The sequence below is a fragment of the Poecilia formosa genome, unplaced genomic scaffold, assembly GCF_000485575.1.
Source record: "Poecilia formosa unplaced genomic scaffold, Poecilia_formosa-5.1.2 Scaffold0, whole genome shotgun sequence".
NCBI lineage: Eukaryota > Metazoa > Chordata > Actinopteri > Cyprinodontiformes > Poeciliidae > Poecilia > Poecilia formosa.
In genome coordinates, this window is record NW_006799939.1 from 3,726,608 (window position 1) to 3,750,785 (window position 24,178).

The 24,178-nt window shown below is 40.6% G+C and overlaps 5 protein-coding genes across 7 annotated transcripts; 2 read left to right on the forward strand and 3 right to left on the reverse strand.

Moving 5' to 3' along the window:
• Window positions 1-2,045: 2,045 nt before the first annotated feature.
• Window positions 2,046-10,046, reverse strand: sdha (succinate dehydrogenase complex, subunit A, flavoprotein (Fp)). The gene is made up of 15 exons (XM_007555990.2): window positions 9,940-10,046; window positions 8,402-8,485; window positions 8,129-8,290; window positions 7,857-8,000; window positions 7,533-7,697; window positions 7,291-7,439; window positions 7,072-7,196; window positions 5,110-5,278; window positions 4,815-5,010; window positions 4,539-4,710; window positions 4,312-4,430; window positions 4,106-4,217; window positions 3,879-4,009; window positions 2,958-3,071; window positions 2,046-2,877 (listed from the first exon to the last, which is right to left on the reverse strand). Exons 1-15 carry the CDS (start codon window positions 10,000-10,002, stop codon window positions 2,791-2,793), a joined length of 1,992 nt encoding a protein of 663 aa, XP_007556052.1. The 5' UTR covers window positions 10,003-10,046; the 3' UTR covers window positions 2,046-2,790.
• Window positions 10,047-10,233: 187 nt separating this feature from the next.
• On the forward strand, window positions 10,234-13,428 carry LOC103140781 (coiled-coil domain-containing protein 127). 3 transcript variants are annotated; one of them, XM_007556111.2, is made up of 4 exons: window positions 10,234-10,339; window positions 10,841-10,996; window positions 11,755-11,999; window positions 12,096-13,428. In XM_007556111.2, the coding sequence occupies exons 2-4, from the start codon at window positions 10,849-10,851 to the stop codon at window positions 12,540-12,542; spliced, it is 840 nt and encodes a 279-aa protein (XP_007556173.1). In that variant the 5' UTR covers window positions 10,234-10,339; window positions 10,841-10,848; the 3' UTR covers window positions 12,543-13,428. The 3 variants fall into 3 exon arrangements, with proteins under 3 accessions (XP_007556173.1, XP_007556334.1, XP_007556257.1); XM_007556272.2 differs by having other exon boundaries at window positions 10,238-10,339; window positions 10,844-10,996; XM_007556195.2 differs by lacking the exon at window positions 10,234-10,339 and adding an exon at window positions 10,378-10,458.
• Window positions 13,429-14,174: 746 nt separating this feature from the next.
• LOC103140970 (telethonin) lies at window positions 14,175-17,819 on the reverse strand. The gene is made up of 3 exons (XM_007556388.2): window positions 17,621-17,819; window positions 15,960-16,152; window positions 14,175-14,700 (listed from the first exon to the last, which is right to left on the reverse strand). The coding sequence occupies exons 2-3, from the start codon at window positions 16,091-16,093 to the stop codon at window positions 14,355-14,357; spliced, it is 480 nt and encodes a 159-aa protein (XP_007556450.1). The 5' UTR covers window positions 16,094-16,152; window positions 17,621-17,819; the 3' UTR covers window positions 14,175-14,354.
• Window positions 17,820-18,336: 517 nt separating this feature from the next.
• On the reverse strand, window positions 18,337-20,166 carry mrpl32 (mitochondrial ribosomal protein L32). The gene is made up of 3 exons (XM_007556628.2): window positions 19,928-20,166; window positions 19,544-19,740; window positions 18,337-18,812 (listed from the first exon to the last, which is right to left on the reverse strand). The coding sequence occupies exons 1-3, from the start codon at window positions 20,022-20,024 to the stop codon at window positions 18,561-18,563; spliced, it is 546 nt and encodes a 181-aa protein (XP_007556690.1). The 5' UTR covers window positions 20,025-20,166; the 3' UTR covers window positions 18,337-18,560.
• A 176-nt stretch (window positions 20,167-20,342) lies between these two features.
• psma2a (proteasome 20S subunit alpha 2a) lies at window positions 20,343-24,065 on the forward strand. The gene is made up of 8 exons (XM_007556507.2): window positions 20,343-20,449; window positions 20,945-21,021; window positions 21,199-21,331; window positions 21,591-21,713; window positions 22,411-22,492; window positions 22,664-22,737; window positions 23,122-23,179; window positions 23,282-24,065. Exons 1-8 carry the CDS (start codon window positions 20,409-20,411, stop codon window positions 23,396-23,398), a joined length of 705 nt encoding a protein of 234 aa, XP_007556569.1. The 5' UTR covers window positions 20,343-20,408; the 3' UTR covers window positions 23,399-24,065.
• Window positions 24,066-24,178: the final 113 nt, after the last annotated feature.

Sequence of the window (24,178 nt, forward strand, 5' to 3'; positions counted from 1 at the left end):
GCATTGAGGGGGAAAATAAGATTTTTCGTTTTTTTAAATAAAACTGGGATCATTATGAGAATTTGAGGCATAGATATTAGGATCCAGTAAATGGCAGTAGTGCAACAATAATGGATGCAAGCTGCCGTTGAAATCTGAGGAAGAAGAAGAACCAGAACATGTCATGTAAAAGTATTCTCTGTCATGTGCTGTGACCTCAGTCACAGCACATGTTGTGAGTGGAAAGAGGCGATATTGCCCCCAGGAACCTGTTGGTTTACTGTCTCATTCGAGAGATTGTGGACTGCAGATACAAAAGCTGAACTCTTTGCGAGGTGTGTGTCCCGTTACATCTGACGTAAAGATAACACAGCGTTTCAGAAAAAGATCATACCAACAACCGTATGATGTATAATGTGATGTTCTGGTTCTGCTCTGCTGCTTCAAGACCTGGAAGACTTACTGAGATAAATCTAACTATGAATTCTGCTGTCGACCAAAACATCTTGAAGGAGACCGTCCAGCCATCTCAAGCTGAAACCAACTTGGGTTCTTGAGCAGGACGATGATCCAAAACACACCAGCAATTCCACTGCTGAATGGCTGAACTAAAAAAAAAAAAAGTATTCTCTTCTCTGGCCGCAGCTCCAGCCAGATTTATGTGAATGTCGGTGTGTTTTTCCAACCCTGCTGAAAAGTTGGATGCCAGACGTCTGGCGAGGAACCGCTGGGAAAACCCTCAGGGATAAGCCTGGTATCAGAAGATAGCGGCTGTCTTGTTAGAAGAAACTAAACAGACACTGGGCGTGTGACATGTTGGCTTCCTGTTCTTATTCTTGGAAGAATAAAGTGATGTTTGAGTTAAAAAAAAAAAAAAAAAAACTCCAATCTCTGCTTGGTAACTAAGAATTGGAGTTAAACTGGGGAATGTCCTTTTTCTTTACATTTTTATTTGTTTTCTGTTATTACTCACCGACAACGCAAGGAAATAAACACCATCCGCCCAAACAAAAATGTCTCTGCTGCCCTCTAGTGACGAACAAGCAGCATTAAGTTGTACCTGTTGGAAATATGTGTTGCTGTCATTCTTACATGTGTATAGATTATTGATCTTATATTACTATAGGTAATTGTGATTTTCATTTAGAAGTGTTGGCTTCTCACTGTCTGTGTTAAAACCTTTGACTGCTGTGTTGAAGATTTTCTCACACTGATGAGAGAGAAATCGCTCCCAAGGGAAAAGACAGGACGATCTTGTGTGTGTAGAACCTGTAGACCAGGGGTCACCAACTCCAGTCCTAGAGGGCTACCATCCTGTAACTTTTAGATGTGTCTCTGCTCAAACACACCTGGATCAAATAAACTGCTTGTTTCCAGCCTATTGCAGAGAGGAATGAATAATGGTGAGGGAATTCAGACATTTTGGAGCAGAGGTGAATCTAAAAGTTGCAGGATGGTAGCCCTTGAGGACTGGAGTTGGTGACCCCTGCTGTAGACAAAGCTTGCCTTCCGTCTCTTCTCTTTATCTCTCCCTTCTCTGAAAATAAAAGACAAACTCTGACTGGAAGTTATCAGAACGTGCGGTGGGCAGCTCGCTGGAGCGGTCCGCTGTGTCTTCTCCTTTCATGGAAGCTTGGTAAAAACTCACATAAGCTGTCTGTGGTTCTTTCTTTTCTGTGTAGGTTCAGAAAACACCCATCAGTACCCAGCACCTCATTTTTCGTTGTCGCTTTTAATTCCACAAGGTAAAACAAAGAGCTTTCTATGCATAACATAAACTTTATTGAATATATTAAAACAAATACAAATGGAAAAAAAAATAGAATAAAGTCACATTTTTTCCCCCTCAAACGAGAAAATAATTTAAGTCACCCTTTAATCAATTCAAAACATAAAGAACAATGTGCGTTTCATTTTTTCTGAACCGAGCGTTTCTTCCACGTTCAAATCCATCGAGACTTCATGGGTTTGCATTACGTCTGTTCAGGCGTAATTCAAACCCGGACACACGCAGCTTTGTTCTGTCTGCTGAATGGAAGGAGCATTTTTCCCTGCTGCGTTAGTTACTCTGACAGAGGCACTCGCTGACCCTTTCTGCAAAATGTCCTCAGAGGAAGACAGCAGAACATATGAAGGAGTCATTGTTTCATCAGCTAAGATGCAAATGTGGTTGAAGATCTTCAAACTGCTACTTTTGGTTAACATTTATACTGATACTGATACAGAAAGCTGAAGCTCACTCAGGACTTTTAGCCGATTTATTACTGAACAGAAGCCGCATGGAGGCCACACATCAGTAACATGCAGATGATGCAACTGGTGCGTACAGCTAAGCACGTTTATTGTACATTTCTGAAATATTTCCACACTTAAAACCTTCCCGCTCTTTCGGCGACGTGTGCACATCAGATCACATTCGTCCCCCACCGTCTCTTCGCTCAACAGGGAGAATTTTAAACGGCAGAGCTGCTTAGAACGAGCGCGAGAAAATAGTGCCATGACAGAAAGCAGAGCTTGAAATTTGTTCGCCGTCAGTGTTCAACTTATCAAGAGTTTCTAATATTGACAAGAACCGAGAGATCCGGCCGTGTGTGAGAATTCCCCGGACCTTTGCCGAGATAAGTTGAGGCTAAACAGGCAAGAAGGACAGAAACAGGAATGTGACGTCAAAGTCTGAAACTGGCAGTTTATATGATCAGCATCGCTAAATGGTTACAAATGTGCAACATGAACCGTCTTCTCTGTTAAAAGAAATTATGTTTTTCTCTTAAATAGCAGTTTATGATCCTTCTGTAGTCGGGGGAGAGCTTCTTAGTACGAGCGGATGGCAGGAGGGACGTGGGCGCAGTCCTGTTCGTTCAGAGAGCTGTCGATGACGGGGCGGTACCTCAGCGTCACCTGGGATTGGTCGGAATGAGAGGCGCGTTAGACATCGCTAATGACGGCAAGACGACGACAAACCAGAGCGCACGTGGTACCTTTCCAGTTTTGGGGTCTACGTATGACATGGTGTGCTTCCTCCAGTGCTGCTCGAAGGGCTTCTTCTGCTGACCCTCCAGGGGCTTGGAGTAGTCGTACTCATCGATACGATCCTGAAACACAAAGGAGCCGATCAAGTTGCCATGGCGACAGACTAGGGTGAGAACCACACGTGCAATAAATGAAATTTTCACACGGTTCTGCTGTCCAACAGTGTGTTTGTTAGCATGTCTGGAAATGCTGGATTCCTGGCTTTAAATATGAAATTAAACATTTTCTGAAACTAGTTGTTTCAAATATGTATGTTAGCTAAGATGGATCCTTGTTCTGACCAAAGAGAAGGGGTGTCCAAGATGCGGCGAGGGGGCCATTTCAGGCATCTTTTACAGATATTTTCTTAAAAAAAACAACAAAAAAACATTTTAGCTACAAAAATGTGGTTGATTTTGATCAAATTTAACATTTTTTATTTTGTTATGGAGCAGATAAGATGAAATGAGGCACAAAAAGTTAATCTGAAAAATGTTATGAAAAACAAGCAGCCCAAATGCTTTCAACTGAACAACTTTGGCCCTTATGGAAAAATTTTTGGACACCACTGGTCCAGATGTGTGTATTAGGATGAAGGGTGTGAAGTTCAAAGTTCTACCAGTTAAAACGGGTTTGATGTGAACTTAGTGTTATTTTTAACTCCACTTTCACTTTGCATCAGGAGTTGGAAGCTCAGTCCCTGGGCGCCCCCAAGTGGCCAGAAAATGAAGCTACATTTTTCTCACAAATCAGGCTGCTTTGTTTTTTTATCATGCTCAACTGATCATAGTAAGACGAAAGCATGGAGTCACGATTACTTTAAATGAGTGAAGAAACAGAAATATAAAGATCAATGATGTAAAAAAAATAAAATAAATCAAAGGACTAACCTTGAAGTCCTCTCTGGCGTGGGCACCCCTGCTCTCCTTTCTTTGCTCAGCACCATTGATGGTTTGGACGGCGTTCAGCATCAGGTTCTGCAGCTCCAGTGACTCCACCAAGTCTGTGTTCCACACGATGCCTAGCACACAAAACAAAACAAAAAAAATCCACCTTAATCAGTTCCCCACGCAGCCACAGCCGGACCCAGAGTACAAAGACGACAGCAGAAGCCTACCTCTGTCAAAGGTTTTGATTTTCTCCATGCTCTGGTAGACGTCGGCCATCTTATCGCATCCCTCCTTCAGAACGGAGCCGGTACGGAAGACGGCGGCGTGGTTCTGCATGGTCTGGACGCGGGGAAATAAAACGATTTCAGCTTTTGGAAGAACACGTCCTAGCAAATCCACGGTGGACTGCTGAGTCTGTGTTCAAAGTGTTCACCTTCTGCATGTTCAGCCTGATCTCGGACGTTCTCAGATTTCCGTTAGCAAACCTCAGCTTGTCCAGGTTGGCCACAGACTCCTCTCCTGCGCTGGGCTTCAGGGGGGAAAGCTTCTCTCCTAGAGCGACGTAAACGAGTGTTGGCAGTGATTTCACATGGAACACTGGTAATGTAACACATTGACCCATCAATCATGTTGTCTGCCGTAGAAGCAGAGAAATCTTACCGGGTTTGTGCTCCTCTGCGATGGTCAGTGCGCAGGCTCTCCCAAACACCACCAGGTCCAGCAGCGAGTTAGCGCCCAGCCTGTTAGCGCCATGCACGCTGGCACAGGCCGCCTCACCGCAGGCGTACAGCCCAGGAATCACTTTGTCCTTGCCGTTGATGTGATCGATCACCTGACGGTGGGAAAAAAAATTAAAAATAATTCACCGTTAACGGTCTGAGGAGACATCTGAGAGCGGTGAGCGGGATCGGGGAGGAGTGGGTGGGGGGGACGTACCTGTCCCTTGTAGTTAGTGGGAATTCCTCCCATGTTGTAGTGAACCGTGGGCAGGACAGGGATGGGCTCCTTAGTCACGTCGACTCCAGCGAAGATCATGGCTGTCTCGGAGATCCCGGGCAGCCTGCTGGCCAGCTGCTGCGGAGGCAGGTGGTGGAGCTGCAGGTACACGTGGTCCTTGTCCGGACCCACACCTCTACAGAGAGTAGGGCGGCCATTTTATCAACCACTTCATGCCTACAGCCACAAAGCAGAAGGAAAAAAAAAAAAAACTGTGTGCTGTGTCCCTCCCTACCTGCCCTCTCTGATCTCTATGGTCATGGAGCGGGACACCACGTCTCTGGAGGCCAGGTCTTTGGCGTTGGGGGCGTAACGCTCCATGAAGCGCTCGCCCTCGCTGTTGATCAGGATTCCTCCCTCGCCACGGCAACCCTCCGTGATCAGGCAGCCAGCCCCGTAGATCCCTGCAAACATTCACGTGTTAGACTGCTGAGAAAGCATTGTCCATATAACAACTTCAGTAGGGTTGAAATGATTAATGGAATTAATTGTGAGTAATCAATTATTGACTAATTTAGTAATCGATTAATTGGAATATGCAGACTCTAAAATTGCCCATAAGCTGGAAGAATAATCAGAGATCTAATTAAGCAAAAGCTGTACAAAGAATATATATGTTTTGCATGAGATTAAAAAAAAACATTCGTCTATAGATATATTCTACCCAGAAGTCAAGTATCATTTTTAGCTTCACCTGGTTCAAATTCTGCAAAATCAATCTCCTATTAGGCACATTTTGCTGTAAATGTATTAATCCAAAATAATCAACACACTAGACAGTTCGTTTTTAGCTGCAAGATGCAGCTTTTACTGCAAATGATCAAGCTTTCATTAAAGGAATACTATGGTATAGCATTGTAAAAAAAAAACCTCATTATTTGCATCTTTTAAAATATTTCAAATATTGTGTAAAAAAAAAAAAGGCTTATGTGGTCAAATGAAAAGTGTGAAAAATGTACCAATTTTTGTTTTTATCCGATTAGTCGTCAAAGTAATCAATAGAATAATCAACAATGAAAATAATTGCAGCCCTGCATTCCAGACTCTACTTTCAGGAATTAAACACCTTTTAAAGTAATTTTTAAAATGTGAGACACTAAAGGTTTGGCCTGGACAGGTTCTCCAACTGCAACTCTTACTTTGCTAGTAGACTGACACGTCATTGTAAAGTCTCTAAAGATGCACTCGTTTAGGTTCCATGTAAGGAAAAAATAAATAAAATCAAACAATAAACTTGAATAGTTATGTCATCCTTCGAGTCGAGTTGACACATTCTGCTGCATCGTTCCTACACAAAGCTTTTTATACCCTTCAGTTTTGAGCTAAAATGGCAGCTGTAGCGGAGGCCTCGATTATCTTCGCTCATCACTGTAAATCCAAATGCAACTATTTTTGACCAACGCAATTTAACTGGGCTTATTTAGCCAACAGGTGAAAAACGGCATCAAGATTAGACTACAGGAGGAAAGACAAACACACACAGCCTTCGATATGGCGCAGCACCATTATGAAACGTCACCGTTGAGCCTGGTGTCAAATGTCTGGCAGAAACAAAAATAAGGATGACCTTCAGCCACACACATCTGTCACATTATACGTCTGAACACAGAAACGGTTCGGTCCGTGTCCGAAAGCTGGACACAGATGATCAGAGAGGCAAAAATCGAGCAAAATGTAAAACTACAACACACACACACATTGTGAAAGTTGTTTGAGTGAAAACATGCAGGGTTAAGACTTTAGTTCTGTTCTGCAAAACCTGGACCAAGTCACTGTTTACTTTTCACAGTTTTTCTTAATCTTGTCTAAAATATCAAGTTAAGGTAGTTGTGGCATTACGTCTGTCCACCTGTACGTCTCTGGCTCCACCTTCTGCTGCAACCTTTGAGCTGAAGGTCTGCAACAATCAGTCAATAACAACATCCAGCATGTAGGGGGAAAAAACATCAGCACAAGGTTTCACCAATGTTTCTGCATTACTGAAGAATCAAGCAATACAGCTTTCCCTTTCAATTAATCAACAAGATTGTGACCCTTAAGTGCTTTGTTCTTTACTCTCTTTATGCCACCGAGTGAGATAACAGGGGGAAAATTTAACACATGTAAACATTAACACTTTCTTACAAGATTATGCCAAATTTCTGTGGCTCTTCAACGCAGTTTGTCCCTCACTGACTCTGGTTGTGACTTTTCTCACCCGTGGGATGGAACTGCACAAACTCCAAATCCTGGCACGGCAGGCCGGCTCTGGTCACCATGGCGGTTCCATCTCCTGTGCTGGTGTGGGCAGACGTGCAGCTGAAATACGTCCTTCCGTAACCACTGAGAGACACACATTTAAAGTCTCATTATAACTAAGACTCCTGAGCCGACAACACTCTGACAACACGGAGCTGCAGCCGAGTTCCTGGCGTACCCGGTGGCGATGACGGTGTTCTGGGCTCTGAAGCGGTGAATGGAGCCGTCCTCCATGCAGAGAGCAATAACTCCTTTACACTCTCCGTTTTCCATCAGCAGGTCCAGGGCAAAGTACTCCACGAAGTAGCTGGTGTCGTAGCGGAGCGACTGAGGGAGAGGCAGGGAGAACGACGGGTGAAACGCAGTTCGACCGAAACGAGCTGCTTGGTCTGAGCTGGAGGGAGAAGCTGAAGTCCTCACCCTTCCGTAAAGCGTATGCAGCAGGGAGTGTCCCGTCCGGTCCGCCACACAGCAGCAGCGGTGGGCCTGGCCCCCCTTCCCGTACTTGAGACTCTGTCCCCCGAAGGCTCTCTGGTAGATCTTCCCCTCTTCGGTGCGGCTGAACGGCATACCGAAGTTTTCCAGCTGAGAAAGATGAGCGGCACGAGTTTCTTATCGATCACTGTGACTCATACAAGCTAATACTGCAGCACCATCTTGAATAATCATGGTTTCTTTTGGAAGAGTCAAATATGTGCAAGATTAAAAAAAAAAAAGCAAAAGCTTGTCAGAGACGGAGCTGACCTCCACTACGGCTGCAGGAGCCTGCTCTGTCATGTAGTGGATGGCGTCCTGGTCTCCCAGCCAATCAGATCCCTTCACCGTGTCGTAGAAATGCCAGCGCCAGTCATCCTCCTCCATGTTACCCAGAGCCGCGTTGATCCCACCCTGGAAACAAGAGGAATACTTTACCAAATAGCACTGCTACGAAAAGAACGAAAGACGCAAGTGGAGTCGAGACGAAACTGCAAAAAAGGCCGACGGTCCTGCTGGCATACACCATCGTGTCGGGGTACCTGTGCAGCGACGGTGTGAGACCTGGTGGGGAAGAGCTTGGTGACGCAGGCCGTGTTGAAGCCGGCCTCCGATAAGCCAAAAGCGGCCCGAAGTCCAGCTCCTCCGGCTCCCACCACCACGGCATCGAACTCGTGATCCACAACAGGATATTGAGTCGAGATCTGGAGACGGTCGGATAAAGAAGGTATATTTTTAAAACGTCTAATAAAGAGGCGATTTTCAAAGCGGGAAGGAGGCGTCCTGATTTTCAACACACAAAAAGAAGAACTCACATCATCTGCTACTTTGGCACTCTTCTTCTTGCCATAGATGGAGAAGTGAAAGTTCCTGGAGCCCTGAACTGCAGCAGCGGGGACCTGAGAGAGAAGAAGAACAGCTAGAAACTCGCATAGATTACATGAAATCCACTGAAGGTCGCGCTCCTGTCAAAACGACTCTAGAAGCAAACGAAACGGTGACCGTCTAGTCGTTGACAACGGAGGAAGGAATCCAGTTTGTTAGTAAATTTTGACACAAAGCAATGTTATGCACTGGTTTAGCAAAGCAGAACTGCAGCTCAGTTAAATATTTTCCTTCATCAACCTCAGTTCAGGAAAAGACAGTAGATACTAAGAATTACGTAATCAATATTAATCAAACTATTACAAGCTGCCAAAAATATGTTCATTATCGCCATGGTTACATCAGAAAAGCACTAGCAATTTTTCCAAACTGCGACTGACAAATCCATAAAGGACTTGACACACTATATTTCCATTTTCTGTCTCTACATTCACTAAACGACAACATGTAATTTAATGCACTGCTTTGAGTTTAGTTTAAAAAGATAAATGTAAAAAATACATTTTTAAAGGATAAACAGGGATGACCTCTTATTCCTACTTTTGTTTCAAAACTACCATCTCCACCATCTAAAGAACCAGTAGTATTTTCTTTCAGATCTCTATAAATCATTTTTTAAAAAGCTTACAGATATTGTTTCAGACAAAGATGTTGCACTTCAATGTTTAGCGATAAGTAGACAGTAATGAAAGTGTGCCTGAGTGTGTCCAATAGTTTCTGGTAGAAATGCCAACTACTATCATCTTAAACCAAAAGATGCCTGTTCTAAGCACGATGTACAACAAAAATAAATCAGAAACAACACAACTAAAGGTAATGTCTATAATGAAGCATGACCCACAACAATGAAGTTTCTTTAAAACAAGAGTTGTAGTATAACTCGCATCAAGCCATGGAAAATAGAAAACTGCATTTTATTAGGTCTTCACAATGGGAGAGGAGCAAAAAAAACAAAAAAAAAACGGGGTAAATATGGATTTATAATGCATAACGCTGCAAGATTACATAGTAGAATTATTTAAAGATGCTTCAATTTTTTATTTTACGCCAACATTTGTTCTGATTGATGATAAACTGCTTCTTTTGGTGTGTGCATACATTTACTTATGACAAATTAGCAACATGCATGTCCACGTAAGGAGCTGATTACGTTTTTAAATAAATAATAAAAAAAAACAATGACCCTTGAGTTTCACAAATATTGCTCTAAATTGATCATTTGCAACACATAAATATGGAATAGTTAGATAATAACAATACTTTTCCTCGGGCTGGCAATAATTAGATTCTTTGAGGTGTCACATTGAGACACCCTATGCTACATAACAGGTTACGCAAGCAACAATTCGGCGATTATGAAAGCAATACTTATTTGCTGCCCATCTAAATATGATGACACAAATGTACACATGTATCTACATAAAAAATGTGCCCAATTATATTTGAATGTCCAGTTGTTGCTACTAACCGCTTTCGTGTTAGCGAGCACCCTCTTGGAGAGGAGACGGGACGCCGCACGAACAGACGCCATGTTGTCGGTTGAAAAACTGTTGCTCTGATGTCGGGGGAAGAGATATGCTGTCGGACTAGACGGAACCACTGTACGGAGAGGGGGGTTGTGTACTCTATGCCTAATATATTTTACTTATAAAAAATATTGCATTGTTTTCAAGAATAAGAAACATTCAACGGTATAAGAAAATTTGAAAAAAAATAAAAAAGTTGTTGTTTTGTGATATTTAAATAACGTTTTATTCAAGTCGGTTTAAATCAACCACCCTATCCAGCTGTGTGCACTAGCAAATGATTATTGTATAAGCGGAGTATGCAGGAACAAATGCATAAGTGACCTAGGCATTTCATTCAAGGTGAGAGGCAGCTGCATACACAATGCAGAGAAATAATGGTTTGATATAATTATGGTGCAGCTATATTTTCCGTTGTTAGTTTGGTGTTAAATACTGTAGCCGCAAAGGCAAAGCTAAAGGTTAGCCAGCATGCTAGCTGATGCTAGCTTTGTTTTTGGTCAGCTCAACTGCCAAACCCCCTCAGGTGTCATCACCAGTTTGTAAAAACATGTCTACAATGTATAAAGACCTGTTTGTGGTAGTTACGGGCATTTCGTTAATGCTAAAATAAATATTTACATTTAATGACGAACACTGAACTTAAGTTTAGGCTTTTAAAGGAAAACTAGTGATATGAGCTTTCAGTAATCTGAGCTGTCAGTTGTTTTGTCATTAAAGTCTGAAAATTGCTTTATTTATAGCTGCAGACAAATGTGTAAATCACATTGTTAGCTACAGAAGGAATGAATATAAGTTAAAAATTTATTTTCGTTGGATTATTTTATTTTTTTGTCCTTCCAGCAGCCTCCATGAACAACTTGAATAACCCCCCCAGATGGAACATCCATCCAAACCAGGGAAGCGGGGATGCAGGGGCCCGCGGGGATGCAGGGGCCGGTGGTGGCAACAAGTGGAACTACGCCCTGCTGGTCCCCATGCTGGGACTGGCTGCATTTCGTAAGTTTCACAATTATATTCCTCTGGAAGTGTTGGGATTGGGTGTTTTAAGTCTAGATTAAAACGTAGACAGGGTTATGGGGATTCCTGACTTTATTTCAAGAAAATTACTGTTGCTTTCTTTAATGGAACCTTTGCATTTAGTTGATAATCTTATTTGCAGATACAAATATATATATATATATATTCTGCCATTTTATTACACAGTCAAGTAACTATATTACCTTAAGATGTTATAAAAATGCTACATACGTATCAGATAAGACTTAAAAGAAATTTGACTTTGGTGCCTTGAAATTGGGCCTCTGTCTCTTTAAAAGTTTGTCTCCTTCTGAAATTTTGCCTTTAGACTCCTCTATTAATCCTTTAACAATATTTTTTGCTAACGCTGCACTGCGAAGTAGCTCGTATAATGATCTTAGCAGATGTGCAGCTCCACCTGGTGTTTGATAATTGCTGCTGGCTAATCTGAAGGAGCTGATTGGGAGAATAGCGATGGAGGTCTGATCTGTGAGGCTTAATGCCTGAAGTCTGGAAACTGCTGCTTTTACACAGCTGCATAGTTGTCCAGGGAGATTAAAGGATTTCTCAAACATGCATGAAGTCAGTTTAACATAAAACTACCCCTTTAAATAAGCAGTAACTGTTTTTATGAGGGTTTATAACAATGTGCTTAATTTCAATTTCAGTAAGACCAGATAAGTTAGACATAAAGTGCTCCTCTGTGGCCGTATTACTAAAAACTGTTCTCTTTAAAGGCTGGATATGGACGAGGGACTCTCAGAATGAGATCCAAAAGATTAAAGTCCAGTACGACAAAGACGTTTCCGTGATAAAAAGCGAGATGGAGGCTCGCTACCGGGACACGCTGACAGAGAGCCGCAGGGCAGTGGCTACGCTCGAGCTGGAGCTGGAGAAGGAGCAACAGAGGGTGAAAGGATACCAGCAGGCCCTGGTCTCTCACAGCCAGCATCTAATCCAGGAACGGAAACGGCTGGAACAGGTACCCCGCCTTCAGCTCAACCCGCTTTTATGTCATTCTTGTTAATTTCCTGTTGTCTTTAAAGAAAAACTTTTTTTTTTCTTTTTTTGACGTAAGGAGCGAGAGGCGCTGAACGACGAGAAGCAAAAGCTTGTCAAATCTGGCGCCACTGGTGCTGCGCTGCGTGACGCCTTGGAACGGGAGACCGAGTGGCACCAGCGCGCCGTCACCATTCTGAGGGAGCTGGAGGGTCTGCTCGTCGAGCGTCAGAACGCCTACTGCTCTCTCATCCAGCCCCGGGATCAGCGGCTGGAGATGGAGAAGAACATGCTGCTTAAGGTGGTCAAAAACCCCGTCACCGCGGAGCTGGGCCTAGAGTCTGACTTGAAGGACATTTTCAAGAGAGACAGGCACTGTGCCGATCTGATGAACATGGACAAGAGGAAGAACGGAAGCCTCATGTGGGTTTACTTGAAGTACTGGCAGCTACAGATCACTCTGCAGAAGCACAAAAGAGCAGAAAAAGCCATATTAGACGGGAGAGTCCAAGGTCACGGGAAGTGACCTCCATAAGCTGCTTTTGTTCCCGTTTTTGGCTTCGAAGGACGTTAAGTTAACATGGAGCAGGGATCATCTGATAGGAATGTTATGCAAATACCTAAGAGGTAATCTTATTCAGATGTTTTTCTCCTTATCATTCATGATCTCTGAGTTAAGGGAACATCATAAAAGTAGGTCTAATTTCTGAGGCCTCAATTAAGACTTGGTAGCTTTAATTTAACCACGGGGTAAGTTAAAATGCACTTAGATACATCAGGTGGTTTCCGATGGCACTTTAAATCGAAAAAATTGAGACGTTCACTTTATCTTTTTTACCCTTTTATCTCATAGAGAAGTCCGGGTTAACGCATACATCTGATAAAGTAGTTTCATTCTTTGATTTAACTTATAGGAATGAAGTAAAACACAGAATGTTGTTATGTTGATAAAACACATCATTTTCTGCATATTTTAAGGCAGGGTGGAGGTTTTCAGTAACTTACTTGTCAATGAACTTTTGTGGGAGGCAACAGTGGGACTTAATTTCATCGTATCACCATCTCCTCAGTTTTTAATCGTTTACAGTGTTTTCCATCGAAATTGAATTAGTCTGAAATGTTTGATATGTGAGATATCTTGGTGATAGCACTTTATTGAAGCTGCATGTGTAAGTAAAGTAAAACTTCAATAAAAACACAAGAATTCTCAGATGCTCTGCACTGTAATGCTCATGTAAAATGAATTCACATGTGTAGCCTTTTTTGGGGGGGGAACCAGGCTTTTTGGGGTTTTTTTGTTTGTTTGTTTTTTCTTAACTTTATTTAAAAGTGCTGGATTTCATGTCATGAGTACACATGTATTGACAACAACTATGTGCAGTTATCTGAATATATTTTTTCCAAGAACTGAACGTTTGTGTTGATTGCTTTTTTCCCTCAAACTGATTACTGGTGTCCACAAGGGGGTGCTCTCAATTTAATTGTTTGCAAAGCCTTCAATCTGGTGGTGTACAAACTTTTTGCAACATGGGTTAGAACCCCAAAGTAGAAAGTACTCAGGGGGACGAATAGTTTTTCCAACTTAAAAAAATCAGTTCTGTTCTAATCTTGTCAACAATAAATTAAACAAATCATTTTTTAATGAAACAAAGAGGCGCTTTTTTTTTTTTTTTTTTTTGTCTTAATAAATGGCAGACGGTTTCTTTGGTTTTGGGGTAAATATTTGAGTCTATTTCCTACAAATGAGAACTTTCTCCAACAAAAAAAAATTCTTAAGTTAAAGTTTAATAGAAGAGTTTGTCTTTTTTTATTCTTTTGAGCAAAAAGTTGCTGGATGTTTATAGCCCCACTTACTATGAAATTAAAAGAAATATACTCTGTCCAACAGTTTCCGTTAAAGAATAACGAGATTTGTCATTGAAACTCTTATTCTAAAAAAATGACAAAAGTGGCCACTGGAGGGTCAAATTTGTACAATTCTTGAACTGCAGTCAGGGGTCACAAAAAATGTTCACAGGGCCACACTTTGGACACCCCTGCTTTAATCCAAGACAGAATATGTTTGGAAGCTCATATTGCACCACTATAATGAACAATGAATTCCAGTTATAATGAATCCAGGTCATCATGTGAGACACATTACACCGCTGCAAACAGATTGTGTTCAGATTTAGAGTTTTATTTCAACAATATTAATCCACTATTGAACAGATATAAATACGAACCCATGAGATGAGACCTACTGACGTCTTTGTCATTACTATCATAATTCCAGTTTTGTGTAAATAACATTAGCATGTTGCACTGTTTAGATTCCTTATAATCTCATTTCCCTCCTTCACTCCCTCCTCTGCTTTCGGTCAGACACTTCTCTTGGAGAGGACATCAGCCTGGAGGCTCTGAAGTTCTCTCTGACCGGCTTGCAGAGGTCCCCAGCGGTGGCAGGGGCTTCCTCTCGGTCTGCTGTGAGATTTGCCTTTCCTTCAATGACGGGTTGTTCTGTGCCGGAGGCTCGCTGCGGCGCTTTGCTCCTGCTGGAGAACGGCAGCTGGTACTCTCTCAAGACCCCCCCCTCTATGCCCAGCTTCAGGGTCTGGCTGGGGCTCCTCTTGACCATTAGGTGGACCACCTGCTGCTGCTTGTAACTCTCTCTGCGAACGCTGTCGGTCTCTGACAGCGTAATCCTGAAACAGCACACACACACACACACACACACGCAGAGTTAAACTTTATGCTGTAGTTTAGGATGTAACAAACGATAAAAACAAGGAGATGTTAAGGTTTTCTGAACATCACACGGCTAAAACCTTTTTAGGATGATGAATTCCACATCGGAAAAATGATAAGGTTTCAGACAAATATAGGATCAACACTGTTGAAGGATGTTATTTTAGCTGTTTTATTTGTAAATATGTAATTTATTGAGTTATATTTGGTTCATGAATGGAAATACAGTTTCTTTTTTCCAACATTCTGACATAACAGAACGTTGATCATTTTAGCCAGAAGAAGGCCTTTTGTTAGGTTGTTGTTATTTTTTGTTTTTTTAGTTTCTTACCAAAAACTATCTATTTGATGAGAGCGGATTTATAGTTCATCATTAATTATCCACCGTTAAATATTGCTCTTCATCTAAAGGTAAGAGTATTTGGTTTTTCAGCAGTTAAATTTTCCTTCAGCCACTCCTAGATTAAAGCATTGACTGCTGTGTGTTGTCATGTTTATGTTTATGCATTTGGCACATGACAAATGAGAATATAGCGATTCAGTTATTATTAAAACTAAAGTTAAGCTACTTGGACCAGAAATCCAATTCTGTCAGAGGTGATAAAGGTATCTGTACGGCATCCAATTTTAATTTTTATGATCTAAAGACATTTTTTTTCTTTAAATCTGTAAAAAAAGTAAATATTTACAATTGAGCCCAAAATAATCCATACCCCTGTCTGTTTTAGATTGAAAATTTCAATTCAAATCAAAAATCTTGATTTGCTATAACATATAATAGTATGAAGGTATTGTTTTTTGTTTTTGTTTTTTAATTTGAATTAGGTTTTCTATAATTTTATTAAAAACAACACATCAACAATTATTTACATTCATATTCCAATTCAAATTGATGGGAAACAATGTCGTTGGACCGACATTAAATCTGTCCAATCCTTTCTGACCAGCTTTTAACGTTCTTCCATTGGTATTTTAACCCTTCCGTTGGAAGGCCTCCTTACCATCACCCTAATTATTCCCTCCACCCACAGATTCTCCAATACTCACAACTCTGGCTGTTCCTCTACAAAACATTATTTTTATATTAATTCTAGGCAGAAAAAACTCATTGATATAGTTAAGTTTAAATCTTCCATTGGCATAAATTAACATTCTTCTCTGCGTTTTGTGAATTGGACCACAAGGCCGTGTCTCTGCAGCATGTTGAACCCCTCACCTGTACTCAGGCCTTGTCTCCAGCACCACATTTAGCCAGCAGGCGCTGTAGCTCTCCTTCTTGCACAGGTCGTCCTCCTGAAGATCCGAGTAGGACTTCACCAGGCAGACCCCTCCTCTGCTCACACAGTGCATAGTGGACGTATGAATGCCGACGTTTGCGATTCCCGATCTCTGCCGAAGCCGACGAAAACCTAACGGAGGAGATCGGACATTGAGTCGTCTGAGATGAGTTTCTCTGTGTTGCAATGTCTTAAATGTCCCGTCTTGTTACTATATTTACTCCTCTGTGTCACATTGTTGTGTATTTGGTGAATGCCCCCCCTCAGGCTTTCTGCAGGTTGGTTTCCATCTGAAAAGGAGCTTTATGGAAGCCTCCATGATGTCAGCCAACTGGATTATCGGAGTCAGTTTGAGTCTGGATATTTGTAACTTTACAGACTTTGGAGCAGTAAACATGTTGAGTTAATGTGGTTTTACATATCAACTTTGTGTCTGCGTGTAAATAGGGAGAATTGGTATACCAGTGGAGAGGAAGTTCTAGGTTTACAAACCTATAAATTTATGTGTGCAGACAGAAATATTAAATGGATTAGAGTGTGATCCCATTTGACCTAAGATCAAATGTCTGCTGGCATAGTTGAGGAGAGAAAGTAGCTCTGACTGCTTCTTTAATCGGGCTCATTAACTCAGAGCTGCTTTCCAGGCAGCGAGGCGGAGCAAAGCCGTTTTAAACTTCCATGTTAAACCTTTTCTCATTTTGTCTCATTACAACCAAAAGAATTCAGCTTATCTTACTGGACTTTTTTCTTCTTATTGGAATATGATTAAGAAGTGGAAAATAAAAGGCACATTTTCAAAGTGATTTTACAAATAAAAAACTCTTGGCGTGCATTTGCACTCAACCCACTTAAGAGATCGAGAAACACAGCAGAGATGTCAAGGATTGAGTTGTGAAGTTTAAAGTAGGGTTATAAAACAATATGTGCAGGTGGAAGGATATTCCAAAAGGACAACCTTTGATTATGCTCCACACAAATCTGGTGTTTTTGGAATAGTTTTGACAAAGAAACAATTGTTGAAGAAAGTTAAAGGAATCTCCATCACCAATTGCTTTGCAAGTTTGGTCAAATATTTCCAAACAACACAACTTTAATTTTTTCAGTCAGTAAAAATAAATAATAAAGAAACGTAAAAATAAATAATAAAGAAACTGAAACTGACAAAAATATTCCACAACAAACCTTCTTTCAAATAGTTAAAGTTCAATTAGGAATCGTAAAAGCCATGTAAAATGAATAATAAAGTATGACTTCGCTCAGAGCACAAAGTATAGAACTAGACTGAATAGATCTGCCCTTATGGATCAGGCACATTGTCACAGTTATCCAAGCTAGAATTTTGTTGAATATCGGAACCGATACAGATATTAATATCGGTTCGGTGGAGGTAGGTTATCTGATCAGATTGGACCAAAATTCAACTTCTTGTCTGTACTGCAAAAGGCTACATGGAGACATCACCGCTTTTTACACCGTCACCTCTGTGAAACATGGTGGTGGCAGAATCATGTCGATAGGAATTGAAATGAAGCTAAAGAGAGTTAAAGGATAATCCCGTAAAACTGCCAGAGGCTGTTGAAAACTTGAAATCGATTTTTACCTCATCTGGTGTTTTAAATGACATTCTTCCAGCGGGAGGACCCCTGGCAACCCGAGTCTGATCAGAATGAAACTGAATCAGAAAGAGCGTGACGCTATGATGCGGCAGGAGGAAGCATGCTGGACTCCATCCAACAACACCCGGCTCTGTGACACCAGAGTCAGCACCGCATGACTCCAGTTCGGGCACTGGTCCGAACACGTGTTGCTGTGGTGACAAGGATTCGCATTCCCCCAAACAGATTAACCTTTGGTCACGTCAAAGTGGCTTTGAATGTCCCGAGAGGGAAGACGTATCACTTCATGCGGTTTCTATAGCTGTGAAGAAAACATGCTTGTGTCTCTAACAATGTTGTCCGCCCTGAACTCTCTCATCCAAACAGAAATCATTTGAATGTTTGAAGTGGAAATAATTGGACGATTAACAAGAATAGCAATTATTTTTGTAATCGATTAATCTATTGATTATTATGACGATTAATAGGAGGGAAGGGATTGGCACATTTTGCAGATTTTCACTAAACCAGTTAAGCTTTTACACAACACTTGAAAATATATTTAAAAATGCAAATCACAGAATTACTTTTTTGAATAAGAAAACATGCCAAACATCCAATGGCACATTATTCCTCTAATGAAAGCCTGACCATTTGTAGTAAAGGCTGAATCAGTTTATAATTTTTAATCAAAGGACATAAAGAACAGATCCAAACAATGTTTTTTTTGTTTTTTTTTTGACTGAATGACTTTACTTTGTTCATTCACACATTGTGTTCCTCTGACATTTTCATCTGTAAGAACTGGTTAAATCAGTGAAAAGCAGAAACTCAGGAGAAATTGGTACATTTCTTAAAACAAATGTATTCATGAAAAACAAAAACAACATACACACTGACACATGTCGGTCATCTCTGTAAAGCTCATATCACCGAGCCTCAGCATCAGTTTCTGAACCAGGCGGGTCTTTTCCTGGGCCGCTCCACTATCCTCTTCCCTCCGTCCTGCTCACTCGGCGTCTCCCCCTCATACAGGACGACCGTCTCCACGGGCGGGGCCGTCAGGGGGCCGCCTTCCATTTCCTTGATCTGCTGACGGATCAGACCGGTCTCTTTGCAAATCTTGGCGTAGCAGAAGCCGCAGAGGATGTGTTTCTGTTTCAAATGACCGCACTCTGGACACGGCTCGATGTTTGTCTGGTTACAGAATAAGCGATAAGCCACATAGAACACAGCATGGTCAACTTTTTTGTACATCTCTTTAAAAGTAATGTTAACTGAAAATGAATAGGTTCAGCCATATCATTACTTTATCATAACCACTGAATTTAATGCTCTTTTCAAAGTAGTAGTGGGAAATTTGGTTTTAAATGGCTGGTATCGTCATCCAAGCTGGTGTGACAAAGTGAGCTACTTAATTTCTACAGCTGCCAACAAAGCTAACACGCTCACGCATCTTTTTCCTTTTTCATAAGGTAAATTACTGCTGAAATATGCACAGTTTTACTTTCTGTATCATACTGTATCATGGTGTTGTCTGAGGCTACGAGCTCACTAACAGGTTTATCTAAATAATCAATAATGATGGGATCAAAGGACAACTTTGCTCAACAATCCAAGAGAAATTTGGTGCTGAACAGTAAGGTGGAGGACAAAGCCACAAAGCAGAAGTGATAACTATAGTATCAAAGTATCAAAACCTTGAGATGGTTGATCCAGGGCCAGGAAACAAAGATCTCATCCCCAATATGAACATATTGAAGGTTTTATTTATTAAATTTGATGTGCTTCTTTAAATTATTTAACACCAAAACACTGACTGTACATCTAAAGTGTTACATACCACAAACCTTAAGTTTACAGGGGTGTCTATGGTGGAATAGGAGCTCTAATAATACAAGCTAAGAAACGGTGGCAGCTAGATGTACCTTAACTTTGATGAGCTTTCTTTCAGCTCTCCTTCTGGTCCTGTTGACCTCTATGGTGCGTCTCTTCTTGGGAGCCGCCATCCACAGGATGCTGTCCAGGAGGCCGGGGGTCTGCTCTGGGTCCTGCTCCTCATCCTGTTGGGGGTCCTGCTCGATCTGGGGCAGAAGGCTGGGACCATTCACTGCCAGAGCTGGGGCTATACACGGACAGAGAAACATGTTTACACGGAGTCAGGCATTAAACAGCTTACAACATGGACAAGCACCAACACGACGACAAAAGCTGACATTAAGCATTGTTATTACAAAAGGAAGTGGAATAACAACTCAATTAAGTTTGTGATTAAAAAAGCTGCAGCCTTAATTTATCCGGCCTAATCTCACCCAGCTGCGAGTCCAGTCCGGATATTTGGAGAAGTCTGCTTTCAATGCGCAGCAGAGAACACCTGAGGCTGTGCACCAAGGCGGATAAGTTCATCATTTTTATTTCAGCACGTTTCTTCTCCTTCAGACATTACAAACACCCCACGGTCACCGGGATTTCTTCTTCTTCTTTGTTGATTCGATGCGCGATTGCCATCCAGTGGGGGTTTGTCCAAACTGCATTTATTCCACCCATAGTGTTTTTTTGCACGAGTTTTTGCATCAAAACGTCTCCTCTTACGTCAAATCAATATCCAGATATTTTGAAAACGTCTTACTCGGTTAGAAGTATGGAGGACCAAAACTGACATAATAGCCGTAATGAAGGGAAGACTTTATTTTCACATGTAATTTGTGAAGATTCCCCCAGAGAGCGCTATACACCCGCAAGTGTATTTGGAGTTTCCTGTTCACTTTTGGACAGAAGAAGAAGAAGATCAAAATGGCGGAGCGTGGCTATAGTTTCTCTCTCACCACATTTAGGTAAACTTTATGAAAAAAGCAATAGAATCTTTCTCAGAAATTTAAAGTTGCGACGTGAAAATGTTTTCTTGAATATTAGTATGATTTAGAGTTTCAGTGTGGTCCGTTTAAATACTGAGAGGCGTTCTTACTAGCGGCTGGAGTTGATGCACTGTCATTGTCGTCCAATGAATCGGCTATTAGCTTAACGGCTAACTCTAAAATATTAACTTTTAAGATACTTTAGAGTCAAATTCCATCGGTTGATAAAATAATAATAATTATAGAACTAATTGGTGATTGTAAAGAGTTGAATATAGCTATTTTGGAAGTTTGCTTTGCTAATATTAACAGAAATTAGTTTATGAGTTTACTTTCAGTTTCGTCTTTGTCAAGTAGTTTATTTTTTAATTCTTTAATGCATCGACAGGTAATAGTTTTGTTTGCACGTGGATGAGCTTAACTCCCTTCCAGCCTTCAGCATAATAACTAAGCGTGATATTTGTGCTCCTGCAGCCCCTCGGGTAAACTGGTCCAGATTGAATATGCACTGGCAGCTGTAGCAGCAGGAGCTCCTTCAGTTGGCATCAAAGGTAGGAATCATGGAAATCTGCTGCTCTGATGTAATTTCATTCAGTCGAAGGGGGACATTATTGCTTCCCTCCTTCATAAAGAATTGTCATTTAGCTAAATCTGTGACTTTTTGAGTCGTAGTTTCATGTGGATACTCTGCTACTTTGGATTTGATCACACTGGTTATCTTATTACAGCTACTAATGGAGTGGTCCTGGCTACGGAGAAGAAGCAGAAATCCATTCTGTATGATGAACAGAGCGTCCACAAAGTGGAACCCATTACCAAACACATAGGCATGGTGTACAGTGGCATGGGACCTGACTACAGGTGGGGAGACTTTGGGAGATATCTGGATGTGATATCTTAACAACTTGAAGCCTAACATGGATTTTAAAATAAAACTACAGTTAAAATGAATTTCCCGTCCATGCATTACCATGCTTTTTATAACTGCACAAAATCAAAAATATGCTTTGTAAGGTTAAGGAATTTTCTTTATCCATAGATGATGACATCATTGTTTTGGTAACAAAACAGCTCAGTCTTAACCTACACAGACAGACTAATATGTTTCTCATCATGACAGGGTTTTAGTGCGACGAGCCCGGAAGCTGGCACAGCAGTACTATCTGGTGTACCAGGAGCCAATTCCTACAGGCCAGCTTGTCCAGAGGGTGGCCTCTGTAATGCAGGAGTACACACAGTCTGGGTACGTTTTTGTAAAAACTCGTTATGCATACTAGCTTTATAGTCACTTTATTTAGCAGTACAAGTTTGAAATGTCCTAATTGGGATTTTTTTTAATCCTAATTATTGTCACCTAAAATACAAACAGCTTTATTGATTGTTTCTAAAAGCGCATCTGACTCGACACACACTGCTATGGTCTTCAATAAACTTGCATCTTGTTTCTGCTTTTTTTTCTTTTCTTTTTTTTCCTTCTCATTTTGTGGAGCGGTTTGTTGGAACAGCTGGGCTAACATTAGCATGTTTACTCTGCTTATAATTGATGATTCTGCTCATGGAATATTTCAGTGTGGCTCCAGCTAAGTTACAGAAGAAGTAAAGATTTTTTCTTTGAGCATTTTAAAGTTTAATGATTAGCTTCTGGACAGCTATCTGAACACGGCATTTGGAACAGATCGTATTGCATACTATTTCACTGTGAATGTTGCTATAAAGCATGAGGTACAGACTTTTAAATTTGCCTAAAGTATAGTTCATAGTTTGGCCTGATATGCGCCGAAGTGTTCACTTTCTTCACTTGTGTCCTGTTTTGAAGAGGATGCAGAATGAATTCTTCACATTCTTCTGAAAATGTTACTTTGTTTGTTCAGTTGTGGTACTTCACGGACAGGAGACTATTTTTAAAATTTTATAATGTTTATTTTTTTTCTCTCTTTTAGCGGAGTGCGTCCATTTGGTGTGTCACTGCTGATAGCTGGTTGGGATGAGGATCACCCCTACTTGTTCCAGTCTGATCCTTCTGTACGTTGATTTGTTTTCACATTGTCTGATAAGTTGGTTTAGGCTTTTACCAGCAACTTATCAGTTTAGAAAAATGAAAGTTGGAGAATTGCTCATGCTTATATTTGAAGGCTGTATCTGTCAGAAACATGAAAGGCCCCCAAATATCAGTATTCTGTTTTTGTCTTACAGGGAGCATATTTTGCATGGAAGGCCACAGCCATGGGAAAGAACTACGTCAATGGAAAAACATTCCTTGAAAAAAGGTACAGGTTGAGAATTAAATATATTTCTTATAATATGAAAGTTATATACAATACATTGTCGATGGATTTACATTATGAATTTATGTGTGGAGAATGACCATACATAAATTCACAAATCTTATGTGCTTTTTTTTAGCTCTTTATTGTTTTTCTTTTCCATTCAGACCTAAAGATCAGCATATTTTTAAGGATTTGTTAAATCATCATTCATTTTTATGTCATTTTCTACTAAGAAAATGACATAAAAATGAGAATAATCTTGGAATCAATATTCCAAGATTCCATTTCTGAATCTTGGAATAATGTTTTTAAGTAGATGAATCATAATAATGACTGACTTTATGAGTAAACATAATGTAAACACTTTGTGTTTTTTTTCTTTAGGTATAATAATGACCTGGAGTTAGAAGATGCCATCCACACAGCCATCCTTACATTGAAGGTAGATCAGATCTTATCAGCATTGCTGAAAGCATTAAGAGATTTTTGTTATTGTGTTTTCTTTCAAACCCATTATTAACATTTGTCTGTCTTTGTGCTTTAGGAGAGTTTTGAGGGTCAGATGACAGAGGAGAACATTGAGGTGGGAATCTGCAACGAGGCTGGGTTCAAAAGACTCACCCCGGCTGAGGTGAAAGACTACCTGGCAGCCATCGCGTGAACACACCCTCTCTGAAGGGCCACCTGGCTACATTTCAAAACAGATTTAGCAGCACAGTGGCCAATTGACACAAGGATCAGAAGAGTATATCCACAACAACATAATGAAGACATACACATCCCTATTGACCATTACTACTCAATGTCTACACAAATGTTTATACTTAAGGAGAGAAGAAAATAAAATTAGCTTTACTTTAACATGTACTCTTGATGTCATATGTGACAATTGGCTTGTGTGCATGCTGAAAAAGTTTTGAGGTCTGAGAGAAATCTCAGGTCTTCCATTGAATCTTCAATTCTTACTCCCCAAAGAACTGCGCTGAGTTTTAAGACGCACCTCTTCTGCATAATACGTTTAACTAAAAAAAAAAAAATAACTTTTTGTGTAATAATCAGACTTATTAGAGGTCATGACAAATGTTTTTTTTTTTTTTACATTGAACAAAATATATTTTTCATTCTTTTAATATAATTGAGTTGGACAAAAAATAAGCAGATTTAGGGGGATTCAATGGCTAGGCTTGAGATTTTACAGTCAAGATCTGGTTGCTGTATTACCGTTTTACATTATGTACTTTTTTTTTCAGGCTTGATACAGTTCTTAAATTTGTATTTTCTCCACTGTTATGTGTCACTTATTCAAATAAAGAATGGTGAACTGTTGACTCATTGCTTCTACTTATTAAACTTTTATTTTGAAAATATTTTAAAATGAGTTTAACAGCAGTTTTTTTTTTGTTTTAGATGAGTGCGCTCAAACATTTACCGGATCACCTTG

Bases quoted from the DNA above. Each gene is read 5' to 3' on its own strand.
- LOC103140781 (XM_007556111.2), top strand. From the start codon at position 10,849: ATGAACAACTTGAATAACCCCCCCAGATGGAACATCCATCCAAACCAG. The intron at 10,997-11,754 runs GTAAGTTTCACA...TTCTCTTTAAAG, and splicing joins GCTGGGACTGGCTGCATTTC to GCTGGATATGGACGAGGGAC. The intron at 12,000-12,095 runs GTACCCCGCCTT...TTTTGACGTAAG, and splicing joins AACGGAAACGGCTGGAACAG to GAGCGAGAGGCGCTGAACGA.
- sdha (XM_007555990.2), bottom strand. From the start codon at position 10,002: ATGGCGTCTGTTCGTGCGGCGTCCCGTCTCCTCTCCAAGAGGGTGCTC. The intron at 8,001-8,128 runs GTACCCCGACAC...TCTTGTTTCCAG, and splicing joins CTCACACCGTCGCTGCACAG to GGTGGGATCAACGCGGCTCT. The intron at 3,072-3,878 runs GTTAGTCCTTTG...TTTGTGTTTCAG, and splicing joins ACGCCAGAGAGGACTTCAAG to GATCGTATCGATGAGTACGA.
- LOC103140970 (XM_007556388.2), bottom strand. From the start codon at position 16,093: ATGCACTGTGTGAGCAGAGGAGGGGTCTGCCTGGTGAAGTCCTACTCG. The intron at 14,701-15,959 runs GTGAGGGGTTCA...GTGCTGTTTCAG, and splicing joins GAGACAAGGCCTGAGTACAG to GATTACGCTGTCAGAGACCG.
- psma2a (XM_007556507.2), top strand. From the start codon at position 20,409: ATGGCGGAGCGTGGCTATAGTTTCTCTCTCACCACATTTAG. The intron at 21,022-21,198 runs GTAGGAATCATG...ATCTTATTACAG, and splicing joins TCCTTCAGTTGGCATCAAAG to CTACTAATGGAGTGGTCCTG. The intron at 21,332-21,590 runs GTGGGGAGACTT...TCATCATGACAG, and splicing joins GGCATGGGACCTGACTACAG to GGTTTTAGTGCGACGAGCCC.
- mrpl32 (XM_007556628.2), bottom strand. From the start codon at position 20,024: ATGATGAACTTATCCGCCTTGGTGCACAGCCTCAGGTGTTCTCTGCTG. The intron at 19,741-19,927 runs GTGAGATTAGGC...GTCCGTGTATAG, and splicing joins CGGACTGGACTCGCAGCTGG to CCCCAGCTCTGGCAGTGAAT. The intron at 18,813-19,543 runs GTACATCTAGCT...TTCTGTAACCAG, and splicing joins GAAAGCTCATCAAAGTTAAG to ACAAACATCGAGCCGTGTCC.